Genomic DNA, 19,420 nt, shown 5'->3' with positions numbered 1-19,420 from the left:
AAGAAGGGGCGGGGGGAGGGGAGCGGGGGTGGCAGGCGGGGCAGAGTAATTGCGTGTTTGTCAGTTCTCCTGTCTGCACAGGAGGGAGCGTGTGTGGTGGTGGGTGTAGCTTCGCCTCGAGGAGTGTGTGTCTGTTGGCAGAAGTGTCAGTGTGTCTGTCTCAGGGGTCTGGGCTCTCCTTGGCCCCCGCCCTCCCCTTTGTGTTTTGGGGAGCGCAGCTCTGGGCACACCCAGCTGTGCTCCGTGCTGATGCGGCAGATGTGGCGGGGCCCCAGCTGTGCCTGCTGCTTCCCGGAGAGGGGGAGGGGGCTGCAATCTGCTCCCCCGATAATGGCTGCTCAGCGCCAGGGGGAGGGGATGGAGATGGGGGTGGGACTGGGGCCCTGGTCAGCCCCGCCAAAGGGACGGGAGGGAGATGAGGGCCCTGCCCCCACCCCACCCCGGCCAACCTCCCCCCAGTCTGTGTTCTTGGCTCGGCCTCTCCCCCTCGCTGGCTCCTGAAGCCCATCCAAATTTCCGTCCAAGCTCGGTCCCGGTCGGGCCCCAGCTCTCCTCCCATCGCCCCATCCAGCTCGGTGCCAGGGACCTGCCCCCCTCCCCAGCCCCCAGCTTGCTCCCCCTCGTGGATTTTACAGAATCATCTTTTTATGGAAACCTAAAAAAGCACTAATGGCAGGAGCGCACCCCTCCCCCGCATCCCTTCCCCCCCTCACCCCCACTTCCCACCCCAGCTCCCTCCCTTCTTCCTTCTCAAACCCTTTGGGGGCCAGCACCCTCCTACTCCTACAGGGCCAATGAAGACCTAGAGGTGGTGGAGAAGGGGGCTCTCACATCCTGGGCCCTGAGCTGTGCCCTCAGAGGCAGACTGGGTGCTGAGTCCCTCCTGGGGCGGACAAGGGCTGGAGGGGAGTGGAGGGCATCACAGCTGCTTCCTAGACCCCTACCTCTGCCTGAGCACACACGCAGCAGTGACTAGGGCAGCCTGGTGGGAGGGGGCATGTTACAAGGATCTCCGCTACACTGGCCACCCCCCCCCCCCCCCCCCGCTTCAAACACTGACCCTTTCCCCTTCCAGTGCCTCTCCCCACCCCCACTGGGCCTAGGAGGGGGGTCCCGGGGGCCAGGGCCTGACACAGACTTATTGGATTTCACGGTGTTTTGCTGAGAAAATAATTAAATTATCATATTTATGATGGAGCTGCCATGGCCTCTGCCAACCACTTGGAACAGAAGGGTCAGGACTGGGGGGAGGGCAGGGAAGGGACCCAGTCTCTGGCCCCATAGCCCATCTCTCTCCCAGCTCCCTCCTCAGGGAGTTGACCCCAGGCCCAGAGTAAGCATCTGCTGTTCCCTCCAACCCCATGCTGATAATGGAAGGTCTGGGCTGGAGGCAGGGACAGGAAATGGGAAAGAGGCTGAGTCAAGGCAGGTCGTAGGTCGGGACTGCTAAAACCCGGCTCCTTTCACACACACTCCCATACAGTCTGCAGGGCCTGAGGGGGCTGGGAGGTCACATCTAGCCCAATTCCCACATTACCCTCAGCCCGGCTCCAGAGAAAGCACATCTTCCTAACTGCTCAGCTCTGATGCTCTGAAATCCTGGGCTCTGTCCCAGACCCTGGTGCTGATAACAAGGCCCCGGCACCCTGCCGCCTGCCACCCCTGCCTGCTGCCAGGACCCCCTCCTCCCTCCCACCCACACCCTGCCCCCCCATTCTCTTTGGGTAATTAGATTCCTCTCAATTAGCAGATTACGATCATTACCAGCTCATCTGGCAACTAAGCTCCGCACCCACAGCTGGGGAAAGGGGGGGGGACACCAAGAGGGGCACACGGGGGTCACGGGCAAACATGAGAGATGGTTGGGTTTCTCTGGGGCTTCAGGAATGTGGAGAGGACTAAGACCTCCCAAAGGGCAAAGTTGGTGGCGGGAGGTGGCCAGGGCCCCTCCTCTCCCAGCACCAGGGGCCCCACTGTGCTGCAGGTACCAGCTTAGTTAGGTCTGTCCCGCCTGCCAGGGGAGTAGAAGACAGACACCAACCAGGCCTCGGGAGGGGAGAAACCCCACCCAGCCAAAAGCCAGGCGAGGAACAGATGGAGCTGGCAAAGCGGAAAACAGGCTGGGGCCGGGCTGGGCAGAAACTGAGGAAAGCAACCACCGGCTGATCCAATCTCAGGCCTGTGGCTCTCAGTCTGTGAGCCCACAGCCAGCACCCCACGGCCCCACCGAAATCCTTCACCCTTCCCTTCAGAATCCTTACACTCAGAGCCCGAGCCAGGGCCAACGAAGAGGAACAGGAAGGCTGGCAAGCTGGCCATGCTGGGGTGGGGGTGAAGGCAGGGGCCAGGCAGGCTGGGAGCCTTGGGGGCCTTCCTCCCTAGCAGCGAGAGAGGCTAAAGGCACTGGGAGGGGAGATTTACCAGGGCTCCAGATTCATTATTCATGAGCCGGCAGCGATGACTCCAATTTAAATGCTAATGTGGGGGGGCCTGACTCAGCTGCCCCCCTTCCACCCCCACCCCCAGCCCAGGCACAAACGGGAGTCCGTGCTGGCTCCAAGGTTCACGGGGGTTTATTAGGGAGCGGAGAGGGAGGCCTGGAGTCTCCCCAGCCACCCGGCCACCCACGTTGCTCCCCGACATGTGAAGATCCTGCCTGGCTTCCTCCGGTCTTTTTGGACAGAGGCTGGCCATGCAGGCAGCAGCCTCGAGGGGGGTGGGCAGGAGTTGGAGGGGTGCCTTCTGGCAGTCCCCCTCAGAGGATGATCTGGTTGGTAAAGCTGCGGCTCAGCTCCTTGTGTGGCAGAACAATCGAGTTCAGGATGAGCACCTCAGCAGGGATCCGGACGCGGCAGCCTGCAGGGGGGACGAGGGCACCAGGAGGAAGCCATGGGGAGGGGAGACCAGAGGCCAGGAGCTGGGGCCACTGCCATCCGGGAGGGATCCCTCCCTGCCCATCTGTGCCCTGGCCTCTTGCCCCCAGTGACTCAAATCAGGGCCTGGCACACAGCAAGCACTTGGTAAATGTTTGCTAAGGGAGTAAACACGCACGTGTATGTGTGCACGCAAACACACACACACAAACACGTGCACGCATGCTCCCCACAGGGCAAAGCCATCACCTGTGGAGGTTTTCCACAGCCGTCTGTCCCCTAGGAAGCCATACCTAGGATGGTGATGGCAGGCAGCAGCTTCCCATCCTTGAAGAGGCTCTCACTGTCCATGTGCGCTCGCGGGTCGTTGGGATTGGGGTCATTGGGGGTACCCTCCACACGGGCCCAGCGCCCCACAGTGCTCCCCCAGCCCACAATGGTGTGCAGAACACACGTGTGCTCCTGCCAAACATGACAGTGTGAAGTGAGGGAGTAGAAGGTGCCAGATGCAGAGCCCACGGGGTTCACCCCTCCCCTCCAGCCTCGGGGTCCCATGCCCTGCCGCATGTGCCTGGGCACCTACCTGCAGCGTGGCTCCATGGAGGACAATGCTCTCTCGGAGCCGCACACCCTCGCCCACGGTCACCCCCTCCCCAATGGAGACATTGGGGCCCAGCTGTGGAGAGGAACACATACTATGACCCGTGGAGGGCCTTGGAGAAACCCAAATCCAAACCCTTCATAGAACAGATAAAGGGAAGGGACCTGCTTGTGGCCACACAATGGGCTGACAACGCAGAGCCCAGCACTCTGAGCTCAGGAGTTATCTGCACCGCCCCACCCATCCGGACAGCCTGGCCCACCACTTACCACAGCCGACGGGGCCACCTTGGCCGTTGGGTGGATGTAAACGTTTCCTAGAAGCAGAAGAGAAGACCTGGGGGCAAATACCCTAAACCATATCTGGTTCAGGGAGGGCAGGGATTGAGTCTTCACCTCTGAATCTGAGGTTGGGAGTCATGGCTCAGAGGGTACAGGAGGCTGGGGTGGGGGGCAAAGATTAGGAAGGGGGCAGGGCGGGTACCTCGGATTCGTGGACCCCCTGGGGTGTGCTTGGCCAGGCGTTCTGGGTGAGTGAGCTGGTACTGGCCCAGGTAGAGGCGGGAGGCATAGAGGGCTGAGCTGGAGGGGCCACAAAGTGGAACAGGGGTTCAGGGGCCAGCAGGTGCCTACCACCCGGAAGTCTCAACTCCCAGGTGCCCCGCTCACCTCCCAGAGGCATACGTACCCTGCAGACTTGATCTGGCTCCAGATACCATCAGTAAGGTATACATAGATCTGGCCCTGTCCAGCCAGGGCTGAGAACACATCCTGTTCCAAGCGGATGGTGCCTGCCCCTGGCCATAGGCCTGAAGAGTCCTCCCTGGCAGAGAGGAGAAGACGTGGGCATCAGTGCCCCGGCTGAGCTGGCCTGGGAGACCCACACAGTCTCTCAGAGGATAGGAATCTGAGGGAATCCCACCCCCTCTCCAGGTCTGGTCAGATCCTCTCCAAGGGGAGGCTTATGTCCCCGGAGACTCTCCCACTGCCCTTACCCACATCACCTTCCACCCCTAGCTAGGGTGCTATCCCGGGGGATCCCCAGGCATCTCTGCCCCCTGTCCAAGAAGTTGACCCAGACATAGCTTCCCCCCATTTTCCTATTCTCCTCCCCGTCCACTCCTCCCAATCCCACCTCCGGCTACCCTCCCTCTCACAGGATGGAAGGAAACACAGACACTCACCCCAGAGGAAGACAGCTGGTGAGGGCAGAGACAGTCACAGAAAGAGAGGGGGAGAGAGAGATGGTAGAGATGCCAGCTCAGCAGAAACAGACAGAGGCCAGGAGAGATGGAGAGAGAAGCAGAGATGGATGAGAGTGAGAGAGTGAGGCATGAGATGGGGAGCCAGCGGGGAGGAGGGGGTGAAGGGCAGGACCCACGGGGGTGGGGGAAACACATCCGGGGCCTCCAAGGATGACCTGGGGAGGGGACTGTGCTCAGCAGGACTCTGGGCACTATGCTCTGAGGGGAGCGTCAGCCTGAGAGAGAGAGAGAGAGAGTGTGTGTGTGTGTGTGTGTGTGTGTGTCTCTCTCTCTCTCTCTCTGCATGTCTCTACACCCAAGCGTGTGTGCGCCCAAGTGTGTGTGTTGCCTTCTGTTCTGAAAGACATCTCTGGGACACTTAGGGCTTGAGAGAAATGGACCAGAAGGGGAGTGGGCAGGCAGTGACAGAGGAGGAACCGGGATGGATAAGGAAGAGGGACAGAATGAGGTTAGAAGGGGAGGGACTGGGAAGGCTCAGCTGGGGATGACAAGAGGAAAGGAAAAGGAAGGAGGAAGGTGAGCGGGTAGACATGGAGCCTGCAGAGACTGGGCTGGGGGGGGTAGGGGGGGTTACGGGTGGTCTGGGACGGAGTGGTACTTGGGTTACAGGGCCATGGGGCCCGCCTCACAGTTGCCCATCCTGCTGGTTACGCTGGAAGACGTCCCGAAGGGGCTTCAGGGCTTCGGGGGAAAAGAGGTAGATGCCGCAGTTGATGATGTCACTAACAAAAGTGCTGGGTTTCTCCACGTAGTGCAGGACCTGGGGACACAGCAGGCTGAGTCTGGTAGAGGAGGGGCCGCTGCCACCATCCCCTAAGACCTTCTGATCTCCAGGTACTCCCCGCCGCCAGGGTGGTCTTCCTAACTGCAGTCACTGCCCTTCACCTTCAAGAGAAGTCCCAACTCCGTGCCTTTTCCCTCCCAATCCTCCCCACCTCCCAGCAGCCCTGGAGCACAATTCAATGCCGCTGCGCCTGCCTGTGCCTGGAATGCCCTTTCTCCGCTCTTCATCTGGAAAACCCAGCTTTCAAAACCCGGTCCACTCTGCCACTGCCTCTGTGAGTCTGCTCTTGTCCTGCCTCACAGGTGGCTTCTCAGGTCTGGGCACCCGTGGCCTCTGGCCACACCCCACTGTGGCACCTGTGTCATTTGCAACGTTTGATTTTTGCCTGTCTTTCCCACTGACAGGGGGTTCCTGAGAGGCAGGGATTGTATTTCTTTGGCTCTGTCTCTCTAACATCTAGCTAGTGCCTCGCATAAAACTTAAAAACACCCGAAATCACACATATTTATGTGCATGTGTGTATGTCTACCTGCGTGTGCCTGTTTAGATGTATTTTTAATACGAAAGCTTGAGCAAATAAAAGGTCGGTGTGAAAGTCAATTAGGCTCAAGGGCTGGGAGTTTCACAAACAAGGACAGAGAACCTCTGCTTTGCCCTGCAGGCCCCCTACCTGCAATGCCTTCCAGTCTCCTTCTTCCTCTATGTGAATTTAACTAGGCTCAGACCTTGCCTCTTCCAGGGAGCTCTCCCAGCCCCCACCCAGGCAAGGCTGGGGTGGGCCTCCTTTTGTGTTCCCATAGCACCCTGTGCATACATCTATTGGGGCGCTGAACCCATGGAAATTAACTGTTACCCCTTTGCTTTTTGCCAATCTCTCTAGAACGGATAGAAGATGAACAACCAAGGGTATGCCCCACCAGTCTGACAGCACTGGGGCCCCCCCAATAGCATTCCAGCATTCTCAGGGTGCCTGGGCGGCTCAGTCGGTTGAACATTCGACTTATTTCAGCTCAGGTCATGATCTCACGGTTTGTGGGATTGAGCCCCATATCGGGCTCTGCACTGACAGCATGGAATCTGCTTGGGATTCTTTCTCTCTCTCCCTCTCTCTCTGCCCCTCCTCCACACACGTGTGTGCATGTATGCACTCTCTCTGTCTCTCTCAAAATAACTAAAGTGCTTTTAAAAAAACAGCATTCTAGCATTCTCTAGAAGCAGAGGGGTGGGGGAATGAAGACACAGAGTAAGAACCCAGCCAGCCCCCTCTCTGCTCTCACCTCGTGTGTCTGTGGATTCTCTACAATGCAGCCGTAGTTGAGGGATTGTGTCCTGTTAGCCTGAAAGACAGACACACCAAAACAATGACCCGCCTGCTCCAGGGCAGCAAGGTCTGTTTTCTTGCTTTCTTTCCCTCCTCTGCAGCACCTGACACATATTTCTGCCACTGACAGGCCTTCAGCAGGGGGAGAACTGACAGCTGCCCTCCCCCTCCCTTCTTTCTAAGCAGCCACAGGGCTCAGGGTCTCCACCGCCACCTCAGCTACTGCTGGGATTTCTGGCACATTTCCCTCTTGATGTCGGTTCCCACTCCAGCTCCCTGGGCTGCCCCTGCCTCCCCGACACCCTGCATTCCAGGAACTTCTCTGGATCACCCCCTTTACACCCTCCAGCCTTCCCAGCCCCCTCACCGTGGTGCCAAGGAGCAAGAAAGGGTGAGGCTGGTGTCTGTAGGCATCCAACATAGCACTCAAGGGGAAGTCGGAACAGACGTCAGCGTTGAGCACGAAGAAGGCCTCAGGGCCCCCAGCCAGGATCTGGTCCCGGAAATGGTAGAGACCACCCCCTGTGCCCAGGGGCGCAAATTCCTGCAGGTACCTGTCCCCAGGGACCCCAGAGCCAGCTCAGTGAGATCAAAGGAGGCAGATATCCTGAGCCTGGCATCTGACCCCTCCTGCTCCCAGGAGTACATCTGCCTAAGGCCAATATACTCAGGGATTCAGAGAGGCCCAAACAAGAATCCTCCCAGTATAGAAGGGTAAAGTCTGGCAAACACCAACGCAACCCACTCACAAGAACCCTGAGGCCTAGGTCACCGTCCCACACCCCCATATTGCACGTGTGCCCAAACACCTGACTGGAAGGTTAAACTCCTGCTGGGCAGCCTCTAGAAACCGGGTAAGGGGCTCGTCAGGCTGGTAGAAGCCAATGAGCAGAATCTCCTGCATCCCAGGGACCTGAGAACAAGGGAAGAGGTTGGGAGGAAAAAGAAAATATCTCATAGGAGGGAATGTTCGGGGAACCCCTGGAACAGTCCCAGGAGTCCAGAGACCACAGTTTTGGTCTCAGCTGTGGGGCCCCTGGCACTTACTTTACGACTCTGGCCTGATTTCTCCTCCAGACAAAAAGGAAGTTAGAGGAAGTCTGTCCCTGGTCTTTCAATCTTTTATTATTTTACTGTCCCCCCCATCCCCACCCCCACATCTGAAGATCACCCTAGGAAAGATTCTGCCCACCAAGCTGCATGAAAAGATCATCCTTTCATCTCCCCCCATATTTATTATCTGTCAATCTGAGCTTGAGATCAGCACGAGATATGGGTACCATTTATCAAGTGCCTACTTTGTACTAGGCACTTTACCAACCTCATCTCTAAGCTCTGTCAGCCCACAAAGTAGGGTTAATCACCCCATTTGACAAATAAGGAAACTAAGGCTCACAAAGCGGGGAGAAATTTACTCAAGTCCTTATAGCAGGCAGAGACTGGATTCAGATAAACCTCTACCTGTCCCAATGATAAAAGCAAGACAGAAATTAGCTCCATAGTGAGCAACGCTTTGAGTTCTGTGCTTTGCTATCATTAAGGTTCCTCATGCTACAGCTTTAAATGGTCTCTAAGATTCCTGCCTGCTCGCACATTCCGTGCTTTAAAAATAGGAGTGAAATCTAACCAAGAAGAGGCCAGATGAGAGACCAGATTAGTAAGGACAGCAGGGCAGTTGCACTGCATAACTCCAAGGGACACCATTCACACTGTCATTTGTAAATGGGAGTCCTTGGAGTTATGCCTGGTGGGAACAAGACACGGTTGGAAAGGGGGACGTACAGCATGAAGAAGATAAGCAGGAAGTGAGGTGGGAGTGGGGAGCCTACGGGGTTACCTGGGCACAAGCCTCAATGTGGTGCTGGATCATAGGGACCCCTGCCACTGGAAACAGGGGTTTGGGCACCTCAAAAGACAAAGGCCTGAAGCGAGTCCCTGAGACAGGAGAGAGAAGCCCATTACAGCTTCTTGCCTCCCTCCCTCTGCCTCCGCTCCACCAACCGCTCCAGCCCAACCTCCCTGCTCCTTTCCCGGGGGCTCCTCACCCTTTTGAGGGCCTCCAATCAGGATCACAGCTTTCAGCATGATGGCAATCGCTACCTAAACCTCAAATCCCAACAGAGAAATCAGGCTCAGATCTCACACCCCAATCCAAGAACCCCACTCACATCCCAAGCAAACCCCAAACCCCAAATAGAAACACTTAGCCCTCTCACAGGATGTAAATCCAAAATTCCATGTAGTCCCTCCCTGGACACAACACCTCACAAATCCCACACATCTGAAATCCCATCCCAGATTCCAACTGACCTTAAACCCCACAGTGGTTTCTCCTAAATCCTGAAATTCACACCTTGCAATTTGATCCAACAGACTTCCCTGTGGCCATAAACAAATCTAGCTAACTCAGAAACTGAGTAATAGACCTCTTAGACCCCAAACCTCAAAACCAAAACCCCAAACCCAATGATTTCCAATTGTTACATTCTTATGCTGTAGATGTTAAGCCCTGAATCCCAAGAGTGAACCCTGAATACTGAATCTCAAATCCTGAGTATGCCCTAGATATTTAACCACAATCCTAAGGGTGAATCCCTAGAAATAAGGTAACACCGATCCGCATCTCATGAATCCCAAGTCCGAGCAAAAACCCTCTATATGCCGAACTTGAATCCTAAAACTAACCTCTAAGTGATGAACCCTGAATCAAAAGACAGATTCCCTTGGCATCTTAAACACGGAATCTACTAGCCCCTGAGTCCCAATACTGGCGACGAGTGCTAAAACTCTGCATTCGGAGGATTGATTGCTGACCCTCTGAACCCTACAACTGACTCCGTCTAACAAACCCTAGCCTTGCTTAGACAGCGGTTGCGGGGCTAACACAAGAGCAGACCTCCGAAGGGCCAGCCAGGACCTCCGAGCAGCCACCGGTCTAGGGGCTGTCCCCTCCCTCCTACCCCTTTCGCCACCCCTCCATCGGCTCGGTTTACCACTAGGTCCCTTTATTCCAGCTCTGCGGCCAGCTACCGCTTGCTCCTTCCGCGCACGTGTCTTCTCGCGACTCGCGAGAACTCCTTCGCGGAGTATGCCGGGAATAGTAGTTCTTAAGCTCTTGTTTTCCGTAGCCCTCCTCGCTACCCCTCCTTCCAACTACGAAAGAGGAGGGAGGAGGGACTAAAGGGAGAAGAATGGGGAGCGGCCTAGGGATCGAGGGGAGTGGCTAAAGAGAAGGGTGGGGCCTAAGAGGCGAGGCTGGAAGCTAAGATTAGGACCCCGAACTGTCCAGGAACGGGCCCAGGAGTAGCAGTCAAAGTAAAGAACAAGGACACGGAGAGGCGGGGCTAGAGACGAAAGGGGGTGTGGCCAGTCTTGAGATGGGCGTGGCGAGAGCCTCCTCCCGCGAGTGGGTGGGGCTTGAGGGACTCAGAAAAAGAGAAGGCGGAGTCATAAGATCCTCCGACCGTCCGGCTGGCAAGGGAAGGAGCTTCGGTCGTTGAGAGAAACCTTGTCTCAGATTTACAGTCTGTAAAATAAAGCACCGGACCAGTCACTCTCCAAACATTCTGATCCCAACATTCTGTGGCCGTGGTGTGTGGGTCTGGAGTAAGCGTGGGATTGGAGTGCAGGGGAAAAGAAACGGCGTCTCCAAAGAACAGAACAGGCGGAGGGTCAGAGAGAGCAGCTTTATTAAGCAAGATGGAGGAGGGTTGTCGGTCCCACCCACCCCGGGGCTTGGAGCCAGGGCGAAAGGTCCGAGCGTTCCTTTCAGGCCACGTCCACTCGTGCGAAGCTCTGGTCCATGCCCAAGCTGTTCTCCACGTACACCTCGTACTTGCCGCTGTCCTCGGGCGTGGCCCGGCGGATGGTCAGCGTCGTGGTGGTACTGCCGATCTCGAAGAACACCCTGGCGGGGAGAGCGGGAGTGGGGAGGGCGGGCCGCGGTCAGGTTACAGGCGCCCGGGGCCCGGCTGGTTAGCCAGCTCTGGTGCTCGCCTCCCGTTCCCCGCCCCCCGGCCCACTCCCGCCAGTTTTCTGGGCCCCGTTCCGCCCCAGCGGCAGGTCCCCGCCCTCGCCTGTCATCCTCCTCGATGTCCTCCCCGTCCTTGGTCCAGCCCACGTCGGGTGCAGGCTCGCCCATGATCTCCGCAGTCAGCGTCACCGTGGCGCCTTTGCGCGCCTTAGTGTTATCCGGTCCCTTTTGAATCTTCGCAGGGACTAGAAGAGAAAGGGCATGCGACCTAGTGAGGGTCCTAGGGGTGAGGCGGGGCAGGGGCATCACCTCCCCAGATAATACCCAGCGCTAAATACGAGATGGATTTAAACTCGCAGTGTGACGCTGGGCAAGCCTGTAGCCTCTCTGTGGCTTCATCTCCTCAGCTGTTAAGCCGGGCTAGCAGCTGCCGTTCCAATTTCCCACGGGGGAGAGGGGGGGACGGAGGATCAAAAGAGGTACTACGAGTGCAAGCCCGGGAATGTTTACGCACCTCGGTGCCCTGGAGACAGCTCCACGTAGTGGAAATTGCCCCGGGTTGGAGTCCGAAGACCTGGGCCCTAACTCTGGTAATGCCTCTGGTTCAATGTGACCTTGGGGCCCTGGTGTGGAGTGATGGAAGCCCACTGCGGACTTCTCAGTCTGGGTGGGAAGGGCTCCTGAGGCAGGCGGTGCCCCCAGCCCCATCGGGCTAGGCCCAGCGGATCGCGCGCGGCGGGACCCAGTTGCGGCACCTGGAGGTGGTGCCGCTCTGCGTGGGGGCACCCGGGGCGCGCGTACCTTCCACCAGGATGCGCGCCGAGTCGGAGCACTGGCCGAAGGGGTTGGTTACGTTGATGCTGTACTGGCCCAGGTCTGCCAGCTCGCCGTCGCGCACCACCAGGGCGACCACGTCAGGGTCCTCGAAAACGTAACGATACTTGGGCCCGTCACGCAGCTCCTTGCCGTCCTTGCTCCAGCGGATGAATGGGTCCGGGAAAGCCGAAATGCGGCAAGTCAGCTTGGCCGCGCTGCCCTCGATCAGCACCACGTCCTTCAGTGGCTCCAGCACTCGTGGTGGCCCCTTCTCGCGAAGCTCCTTCCGGGACCTATCAGAGAGCCGGCTCAGGGCCCAGAGGTCCCACGACACGGCTCTGGACCGCCGGCACCAAATTCCTCGCCCCCTCCCCCATTCGGTCCACTAGAACTTTGAATGTGGGGATGGGTTCAGAGGGAGCCTGCTCTTGAATTGTTACCCTGATGGCACAGGTGTGGCCACTGTGCCACACCTCACTAACGGCTTTCCCCTAAGTGCAGGGACCCCAGCGGTCCATAACACTGTGCTCAGCTTCCACCCCCCACGCAGCAGGGCGCTTTCTGCAGCTCCAGCTCCCCTCCTCCTGAGGGCTCCGGGCTCCCCCTCACCTGTGGCCCCGGTAAGAGGCCTGGATGCGAATGGCTGCTCTCTGGACCTGGGGGTCGTTGATATCCAGGGTACATCCCGGAGGCGGGGCCGCAGCCGCTGGTTTTTTGGCGGGAGCTGCTTTGGACATCTGGGGAGCGCAAAGCAAACATGGGGTCTAGGCTCACACAGAGACTTTGACTTTCAGCCTTTTCCCTATCAATTCAGAACATCTTGGGGGATGGGAGTGTCTGGGGCTGGTCTGAGGATGGGGACTCACCGCGGGCGGGTCGACTTCGGGACTTGGGTCGACTAGCTGGGTGGGAGGTGGGACAGAGCCCTCCTGGAAGGCACAGTAGGGGCATGAGCAGGTGCTCAACCCAGGGCCCCGGTTTTATACATCACTCCCCTCCTTGCCTTGTTTGGCGTGGTTGCCCCAAGCCCCCCGGGGACCCCAGCCCCGCCCACTGACCCAAGCGGGCTCCTTATTTAGCCTGAGGATGTGTTGGGATGCTGGCTCAGCCTCTGGGGCAGGCCCGGGGGAGGAAACCCGAGCAGCTCTGGGGTGCACTTCATGTCAGCACCTGGACAGCTGGGCAGCTGGATGCGGCCCCACCCCCTCCCAGGGCAGGGGGTAACCATCCCACTCCTGGGAGGACCAGACAAGGGCCCAGGCTGACAAGAGATTCAGCTCCCAGCTGGGGCAGCTTTACGCTCTGGTCAGTCCCCAGACCGTCAGACAACATGCGCTTCCCAGGACACTGTCCGTTAAGGGGCACAAGTGTTTGTGGGGGCGTCCCTGAATGACGCTAGAGTAGCGGGGTACTTCGCTGTCCATCCAGCCAATTATGAGAGGGCAGTGTGGCTGTCAGGACCAGTCTGGAAGCACTTACTCCCCTGGCCCTGGAAGCCTAGGGTTGTCATTTCCGCGCTGTGCCCCCTGGCGGTCAACTGAGATAAACCTAGAGGGGACGGTAAAGATTTTTGAGAATAGCACCCCCTTCTACCACCCCAGTCCCACCCTCTTCCCTCCATGTGACATGGTAGGGTCTGGCTGGGCTGCACTGTCCCAGGAGATTTGGCATTAATACCAATTCCCCAATTGTAGGTCTGCCCAAGCCCCTTTGGGGTCGTAAACTAGTGCAGAGGGTCACCAGACAGCTTGGATGAAGGGGTTCAGTTAACCCTGCTGGGACTTGCCTGGAGTCCAGCCTACCCAGTCCAGGGCACCAGGAAGAGCATTGCTTCCACTCTTTGTAACTGCCCGCCCAGGTGTGGAGCACTGTCACCTTTTGATCAGAGCAATTTTGACACAGCTCTGCTGACATAAATTACCTTTGCTCCTCCGGGTTTGGAACAAGCAGTTCACATGCCATTTTCAATGGAGATGGGAAGGGAGCTCAAGATCAGAGTGGGGACGGGAGAGGAATTTTACCATTTATCAAGATATGAGTTCAGGCACCTCATTTTTATATGAAAACACTTGCAGTGAGTAGGGGATTAAAGATTCTCACAGGCAAACTGTATATCTTCATCGCTAAAATGACAGGTGGGCAAGACATCTCTGTAGTTCCTTCCAGCTGGCTTGAACATCCTGTTATTTTATGATGATGGGGCTTGCCTCTTCCCTGGGGTTCCTGAGAAGCCAGGGAGGCTGGGCTGGGTGAGGCTGGGTGAAGGTTGTTTGGGGGCACAGCCAAGGGGCCCTCAACCACGATCGGCAACACACCAGTGCTACCTCTCTCTGCTCATGGTGGGAGGAGACTTTAATTCCTCTCACTTTGCCAAGAACAGAGTTTGCAAGGTGTGGAGGAGGTAGGAAACAGCCCCCCCTGGACACAAGGAGAACTGGCTCCCTCCTCCCCTTCACCTCTGGGCAGGGCAGCTCAGTTCTAGGACCCCAGCGACCATTCTGTGGTGCTGCAGGGAGCAGCTAGAGTCAAGGAGCCTCGGCACCCATCAGACTCCCTAGCGTGCCATGGGGACAAGAAGATCCAGCTTGGTGTGCCCCTTAGCTCTAGGAAGATGCTCGTCGGTGGCCCTATCTCAGCCGACACGCCGGCCACAGCCTTGTGCAGCTGGCGCCCCAGGTGCCTGATTGGTGCTCTAACACAAAAGCGTGGAGCGAGGACGTGTCCTGGTTTCCTCTGCGGCCCTTTCATGCCATCATCACCATCTTGCCAATTATCATGATGAAAGCCCTTCTGTTCCAGGGGTCGGGACCAGAGCTGGCCTGTCTCCTGGGCAGACATGCTGGCTGCGCCAGCCTCGGGGTGTGGACTGGTACATTCCAGAGCCCAGTATCCTCCAAGTTGCAATGAGGTAATATGTGAGACAAGATGGGGGCCACCAGACTCTGGCTACATGGTAGTGGTGAGGAGTCAGTGGTCCTGCCAGGATTCCAGAAACTTCAGAAGGAGGAGCAGAATAAGGGAAAGGTGAGGGGCCAGGAGGGTCGGGGTCAGGAGCCATGGTCCTAAGATGCTAGCTGTTACACCTCAGCTCTCACTGGCCAAGGGCAGGCCGAAATGCCCCTGTCCCAGCACCCCCAGCACCCTGTTCCCCTCCCCCCCATCATCCCTCCCCATTGACCACACATAGGTCCTGCTGCTTGCCGTTTTTATTTTCCTTGTGACAGACAGACAGACAGCTGCACAGACAGCTGGATGGCTGGGGGGATGGTCAGGACAACACGGGCAATAGGAACTGGATGGAAGGGAAATTTCATAAAAGTCAATAAATAAATAAATATGAATGGGAAGAAGGGTGAAGGCCACAGAGGGGCAGCGGGGACATCCTTGGGCCAGCAGAGTGCTCACAGCTGCATCCACTGGGACAGGAGAGCACTGGCTCCCGTAATCACTGCTTCCGGGCCCCAGTGCTCCAGGTTCTCCTTCTGGGATGCTGGCAGCTGGCCCACTTCACCCCACCCCACCTGAGTCCTCTCCTCTCCCTCCCCCACTTTGCTGCCCTCCCTCACGTGCTGGCTCTGGCTCCCTAGCGCTGTCTCCACGTCCTGTCCCCGCTCCACCAACACTCACTTCCAGCCCACGGCCCTGACACGCTGGGCTCCTTCCTCTTCCTCCTCTCCAGCTATTCATATCCTGCTAAGTTGGTTTCCCCCCAGATACATTGTCTCTCCCCCCCAGAACCTTCCTAGAGTCTCCTCTCCCTATCCCGTGGCTTCTTTTCCTTGTCTCTTACCCATTCCCTTCTTGCCCCTCTTCCTGCTTCCCTGCTCCCGTGCCCCCACCCCCACCCCCACCCAGCCTGGCCCATGGGTCTCCCCCTCTGGCTCTGGCCGGGGTGGCATCGGCAAAGCCCGGGGCCTCTGTCCCTGCAGGTCCATGAGGTAACAGCCCGGCTGGATGTTGCTGCTGGTGGTGTCCGAAGCCCTGGGCCCACCCGGCTCAGTAGGGGCCCTGGAATGTCCCGTGGCCTCAGTGGAGCCCCGAGTTGAAGCCCGAGGCCAGGCTGTGGTCCGAGCCGCTAGGGGCTGCCTGGGTAGGAGCGGAGCAGCACCTTGTGACGGGTGGCAGCCTCAGCCCGGCGGCGCCGCTGCTCGCCCAGAAACTCCTTGAGCCGGTTGGTGGTGAAGGTGAGCGTCTGGCGACGCAGCTTCATCAGGTAGGCATCCTGCAGCCAGGGGTGGGCCAGGCAGTCCTGCAGGGAGGGCCGGCTCCTGCCAGGCCGGCCAGGGAGAGTGAGCCTGGAAGGCTCCGCCCTCCCACGGATCCAAGTCCCGGTCCTGGATTCACATCCCTCAGCGAGCCAACTCTGGGGCTCGGTTTCCCCATCTCTGGAGCAGGGGCGGTGACTCTGCCCGCCTCACGGGGCTTAAAGGCATCAGTGGTGGAGAGAACAACCATTTAAAAGTAGTGGTGTATTAGTGGTGGCCGGGGAGGAATTGGGGTGGGGGGGGGGCTTCGGCTCAGGCTTGGCCAGGGTGGTCTGAGGCCGCGGGCAGGTAATGCCAGGTGGGTTGGCAAGTGTGGGGCCTACTCACCAGGGGTGTACCGAGAGGACCTTCCGCAAGAAGAGTGTGGCGCTTTGGGAGGTGTTAGGGTACAGCTGGAAGGCATCAAAGCGGCCCCCCACAATCCGAGCCTCTGTTTCCTGGGGGTCTGGCTCATAGAACGGGGAGCGTCCACTGAGCCTGTTGTGGAGACGGTTCAGTTGATGCATGCGGACCGAAGGTCAGCTCACAGCCCCAGGGGGACGTTAGTGTGGGGGTTCAGAAGGGCACAGTGCTCAGAGATAAGTCTACTGAGCCTGAGCTGGGCGTGTGCATTGTGTGCAGGGGAGGCTGTGAGTGGGGAGAGGGACGTAGGCGGAAGGTGGGTCCCAGGGGCACTCACATGATGTAAGTGAGCACACCCGCTCCCCAGATGTCCGTGGCGGAACCGATGGGCTCTCCCTTCACCATCTCAGGAGCTGACGGGAGACAGAGGCCAAGTTGAACCAGCTTCCTGATGGCAGGGGAGCGGGAGAGACAAGGGAGGCCCCTGGGGGCTGGGGGAGCAGGACAGTGCCCAGGTCACAAGACCATGGGCACAACCAGAGCAATAGGCCCTGGATCCAGCAGGTCGAATGGGTGTTGGGTGGCCCCCAGCGGAGATGTGGGCTGCCTGAGGAATCGGCCCAGGTACTGAATGGTGGGGTCCCCAGAACTGCAGAGGTACTGGGAACCAGGGCCACTAGCTCCCTCGGATCAGCCCTGAGGTAGGGCGCCCATTCACAAAAAGCGTGGCCAACACCAAGGTTAAGAGCCTTTGAAATCAGCCTGGCTGGCTCCAATCCCAGGCCTGTCCTTCTAGCCGTGGGACGTTGGCAATGTACTAAACTTGTCTGGCTCTCCATTTCCTCATCTGTAAAGTGTGGCTTGTAGAATAACTCCCAGGAATAGAGATGATGAGCATAAAGTATTCAGTAGGTAGCTAAACGGTAGCTGGTTTACCTTATGTATATAGATTAATAATTGATCTCCTCTCTGTCCAATTTTATCAAATCCTGGCTCTACCATTTATAAACTGTCTGATATTGGACAAATACTTAACCTCACTGCACCTCTGTTTCGTCTGTAAAATGGGGGTAATGTTATGCCAATCTCTAGGGCTACTGAAAATATAATCCATGGCGGGTGTCTGGGTGGCTCAGTCAGTTAAGCGGCTGACTGTTGATTTCAGCTCAGGTCATGATCTCACGATTCGTGAGTTCAAACCCCGCATCAGGCTCTGTGCTGACAGTGTGGAGCTTGCTTGGGATTCTCTCTCTCCCCCTCTCTCTGCCCCTTCCCAACCCATGCTCTCATGCTCTCTCTCTCTCTCTCTCAGAAAAAATAAACTTAAAAAGAGAAAAGAGAGAAAATGCATGGAAAGAACCAAATTCGTCGCTCACATATAGTAAGCACTCAATAAATGGCACATACGTGAGTGAAGCAGAGTGAGCCCCGGCTTCCACCCCTCTGGTAGCACCCCAACCCCCGGCTGGCATGGCGCCCTCACCCATGAACTCCAGCGTGCCCGTGCGGTGGCCAAGGGGCCGCAGGGCCTGGGGGTTGTAGGGCTGGGCACTGCCGAAGTCCACAATCTTGAGGGCGTTGTCAGGGGCCAGCAGCAGGTTGTCAGGCTTGATGTCCAGGTGCAGCACGTGGCGGCCGTGGAGGTAGTCCAGGCCTTGTAGCAGCTGCACCACATAGGTGGCCACATCGTCCTCTGAATACCGGAACCTGGGGGGCCCGGGCGGAGCAGGTGACATCCCAGCTCAGCTGCCCCCACTTGCTCCCTGCTCCCCCAGGTCGCCGGGTTACCTGTCGCTGAGCCCACAGAGCAGCTCCCGGTTCCCGCAGCTCTCAGCGATGAGCACAAGGTAACGCGGGGTGATGTAGGCCTCGTGCAGGGACATGAGCCGTTCGTGGTGCAATGTCCGCAGCACTTCGTACTCCTGCAGGACGCGCCGCTTGCCCTCAGCCGCGTAGGGCACGATCTTGGCCACGAATGTCCGCCCGGTGGCGTTCTCCCGGCATGCACGCACTACACCGAAGCGGCCCCTATGTGTGTATGGGGGGGACACCACATGATCAGAGAAGAGGAGGTCGGGGAAGCAGGGACCCCCAGCAGCAAGTATGCAATGGTTCTGAGCGTGGCCTCTGAAGTTCAATCCTAGGAGCCTGGATGGGAGTCTCAGCTCTGCCACTTACTGGCTCTGTGCCTCAGGCAAATCCCATAACCTGTCCAACCTCAGTTTTCCTATCTGTGAAACGGCTGATGATAATAATGCAGTCTCTCTGTCTGTCTCTCAGGGTTGTGAAGATTAAATGGTATCATATGATTAAAGAGCTTAGCACAGTGCCTGGCAGAGAAAATCTGAATTTAATATGCCAGGCATCCAGATCTCAGTCCCTCCCCAACCCTGCCCAGGGCAACCTGATCTTCTCTCTGAATTGCTGTTCCCTACATCCCACCCACTCCCCCCTCCATCCTCCGTCCCTTCCCCAGACCCACTTGCCTGGCCTTCTCCTCTAGGAAGGTGTAGGGTTTCTGAGGGGGCCCCTGTCGAAGAGTGGTGCCTTCTGGCCCAGGAGAGCTGGGGGGACCACCCACAGGGGAGGTGACCACCTCCTTGGCCGGGCTGAGGCTTCGCACAGTCACCTTGGTGGGCTCGGGAGGGGGCTCGGGGGCTGGGGGCTCAGGGGCTGGGGGTGCAGACACAAAGGAGGTTACCATATACAGGGGAGTAGAGGAAGACGCTGGTTTAACCCCTTGAGGGATGGAGGCTGGGGTTGGGGTCCCAGTGTCAGGGATGGAAGACTTGGGCTCACTTGGGGTGGCCTGGGCACTGGGTGGGGCGGGCTCTGCTTGCTGGGCAGCCTGCAGGCCTCTGTGCTTTCGTGGGGGGGTTTGGGGTGGTGGACCCACGGCCTTGAGGGAGGACAAGGCCTGACTGGGGGGTGTTGGGGGACATGAGGGGCTGAGAGCGGCTGACTGAGGGGCTGGGGGAGCAGGAGCTGGGGTGGGAGTCTGGGATGGGGCCAGTGAGGTAGGAGAGTGAGGAGGCGGGGCCCTGGCTGGCCCTGAGGTAACAGGGGCGTCTTGGTGAGCAGCAGATGGCAGAACTGAGGAATCTAAGTGGAGAGAAAGAAAATCATCACCATGGTACCCCCGGGGCAAAACCATAGTTCTCTGGCCACCCCCCGTCCTGTC

At 58.1% G+C, this 19,420-nt stretch overlaps 3 protein-coding genes across 24 annotated transcripts in view; all 3 read right to left on the bottom strand.

Moving 5' to 3' along the window:
* Positions 1-2,551: 2,551 nt before the first annotated feature.
* On the bottom strand, positions 2,552-9,937 carry GMPPA (GDP-mannose pyrophosphorylase A). Of its 9 annotated transcripts, none has more exons than XM_006935607.5 (14): positions 9,837-9,937; positions 8,889-8,949; positions 8,681-8,778; positions 7,653-7,756; positions 7,211-7,397; positions 6,800-6,859; positions 5,368-5,498; positions 4,658-4,672; positions 4,162-4,296; positions 3,958-4,055; positions 3,744-3,790; positions 3,457-3,549; positions 3,167-3,335; positions 2,552-2,856 (listed from the first exon to the last, which is right to left on the bottom strand). In XM_006935607.5, the coding sequence occupies exons 2-14, from the start codon at positions 8,926-8,928 to the stop codon at positions 2,756-2,758; spliced, it is 1,278 nt and encodes a 425-aa protein (XP_006935669.1). In that variant the 5' UTR covers positions 8,929-8,949; positions 9,837-9,937; the 3' UTR covers positions 2,552-2,755. The 9 variants fall into 9 exon arrangements, with proteins under 9 accessions (XP_006935669.1, XP_044890459.1, XP_006935668.1 ...); XM_045034524.1 differs by having other exon boundaries at positions 8,889-8,943; positions 9,837-9,854; XM_006935606.5 differs by lacking the exon at positions 9,837-9,937 and adding an exon at positions 9,154-9,818.
* A 578-nt stretch (positions 9,938-10,515) lies between these two features.
* SPEGNB (SPEG neighbor) lies at positions 10,516-13,142 on the bottom strand. The gene is made up of 8 exons (XM_045033695.1): positions 13,112-13,142; positions 12,803-12,867; positions 12,499-12,561; positions 12,242-12,369; positions 12,111-12,123; positions 11,618-12,017; positions 10,920-11,061; positions 10,516-10,750 (listed from the first exon to the last, which is right to left on the bottom strand). Exons 1-8 carry the CDS (start codon positions 13,140-13,142, stop codon positions 10,612-10,614), a joined length of 981 nt encoding a protein of 326 aa, XP_044889630.1. The 3' UTR covers positions 10,516-10,611.
* A 1,681-nt stretch (positions 13,143-14,823) lies between these two features.
* The window catches only part of SPEG (striated muscle enriched protein kinase), a 56,658-nt gene continuing 52,061 nt past the window's right edge, over positions 14,824-19,420 (bottom strand). For all 14 annotated transcript variants that reach the window (XM_023259694.2, XM_023259689.2, XM_011285666.4 and 11 more), the window contains 6 exons: positions 18,726-19,341; positions 18,028-18,267; positions 17,723-17,946; positions 16,577-16,652; positions 16,225-16,374; positions 14,824-15,900 (listed from right to left, as the gene is read on the bottom strand). In XM_023259694.2, coding sequence (XP_023115462.1) covers positions 15,708-15,900; positions 16,225-16,374; positions 16,577-16,652; positions 17,723-17,946; positions 18,028-18,267; positions 18,726-19,341 — 1,499 coding nt within the window. In that variant the 3' untranslated portion in view covers positions 14,824-15,707. The remainder of the gene's footprint in view (positions 15,901-16,224; positions 16,375-16,576; positions 16,653-17,722; positions 17,947-18,027; positions 18,268-18,725; positions 19,342-19,420) is intronic.

The sequence above is a fragment of the Felis catus genome, chromosome C1 (genome assembly GCF_018350175.1).
Source record: "Felis catus isolate Fca126 chromosome C1, F.catus_Fca126_mat1.0, whole genome shotgun sequence".
NCBI classification, from domain to species: Eukaryota; Metazoa; Chordata; class Mammalia; order Carnivora; family Felidae; genus Felis; species Felis catus.
Note: the sequence above shows the minus strand (reverse complement) of the source record. Positions and strands in the feature narration are given on the sequence as shown.

Coding starts and splice junctions, on each gene's coding strand:
- GMPPA (XM_006935607.5), bottom strand. CDS start 8,928: ATGCTGAAAGCTGTGATCCTGATTGGAGGCCCTCAAAAGG. Junction 7,757..8,680: donor ACATTGAGGCTTGTGCCCAG/GTAACCCCGTAG, acceptor CCTTGTTCTCAG/GTCCCTGGGATGCAGGAGAT. Junction 6,860..7,210: donor TCTTGCTCCTTGGCACCACG/GTGAGGGGGCTG, acceptor TCTGTCTTTCAG/GCTAACAGGACACAATCCCT.
- SPEGNB (XM_045033695.1), bottom strand. CDS start 13,142: ATGACAACCCTAGGCTTCCAGGGCCAGGGGA. Junction 12,370..12,498: donor CCGAAGTCGACCCGCCCGCG/GTGAGTCCCCAT, acceptor TGCGCTCCCCAG/ATGTCCAAAGCAGCTCCCGC. Junction 11,062..11,617: donor GGCGCGCATCCTGGTGGAAG/GTACGCGCGCCC, acceptor TTTCTCTTCTAG/TCCCTGCGAAGATTCAAAAG.